The 692-nt window shown below is 40.5% G+C and overlaps 1 protein-coding gene across 1 annotated transcript in view; it reads left to right on the top strand.

Moving 5' to 3' along the window:
- The window catches only part of LOC107728700 (ubiquitin carboxyl-terminal hydrolase 43-like), a 96,490-nt gene that overhangs the window by 39,348 nt on the left and 56,450 nt on the right, over positions 1–692 (top strand). Inside the window, exon 3 of the mRNA XM_016538984.1 lies at positions 429–538. Coding sequence (XP_016394470.1) covers positions 429–538 — 110 coding nt within the window. The remainder of the gene's footprint in view (positions 1–428; positions 539–692) is intronic.

Here is a 692-nt window from a genome sequence, read left to right as displayed (position 1 = left end):
GAAAGGGGAACAGAGTCGCGTGACAGACACAGTGATGAAGCTGGTATGTGTTTGTGATTTTACCCCCCCCTCTCTCTCTCTCTCTCTCTCTCTCTCTCTCTCTCTCTCTCTCTCTCTCGTTGTCTGACATAAAATCCTAAGCTGTAGTAGGCATACGGTCTCTACCATCTCTATCTTGTTTTTTGACCTTGAGAAGTGTGTATCAGCTCTCCCTGTGGGTTTTATCCTCCTGTCTTTTTTTTAGCTGTTGTCAAGTTCATTACTGCCAGTATAAAACTTCAAACAAACTCTAAGAATGAGAGTGCAATATTGGCCCGCTGTGTGAGGCAGAAATCATGTTAATATTCTCATTATCACTTCCTGGAAAGTGTGGCCAGTAAGGCTCCATCTATCTAAAAGTCTACATGACATTTTTGTTTTTGTTGCAGGGTCAAGAAGGAGGTGATGAAAAGCCCGTCTCTGATACCCTGACCCCACCACAGACACAGCCTGGTGTACGTCACAGCTTTGTACAAGAGCACTTCCAGGCACAATATAAGTAAGTGTATTTTGAAACACTACACGCTAAATTTAGGCACTGTTAGATCTTTAAGTGTTTTTGAAAGAAGTCTTTTACGCTGGCCAACTGCATTTATTTGATCAAAATACAGTAAAACAGTAATATTGTGAAATATATGCATATTAATATATAT

Source organism: Sinocyclocheilus rhinocerous, unplaced genomic scaffold (genome assembly GCF_001515625.1).
Source record: "Sinocyclocheilus rhinocerous isolate Xijiao unplaced genomic scaffold, SAMN03320098_v1.1 scaffold463, whole genome shotgun sequence".
Lineage (NCBI taxonomy): Eukaryota > Metazoa > Chordata > Actinopteri > Cypriniformes > Cyprinidae > Sinocyclocheilus > Sinocyclocheilus rhinocerous.
The sequence above is the reverse complement of the archived record's forward strand: the minus strand, read 5'-3'. Positions and strand labels throughout refer to the sequence as shown.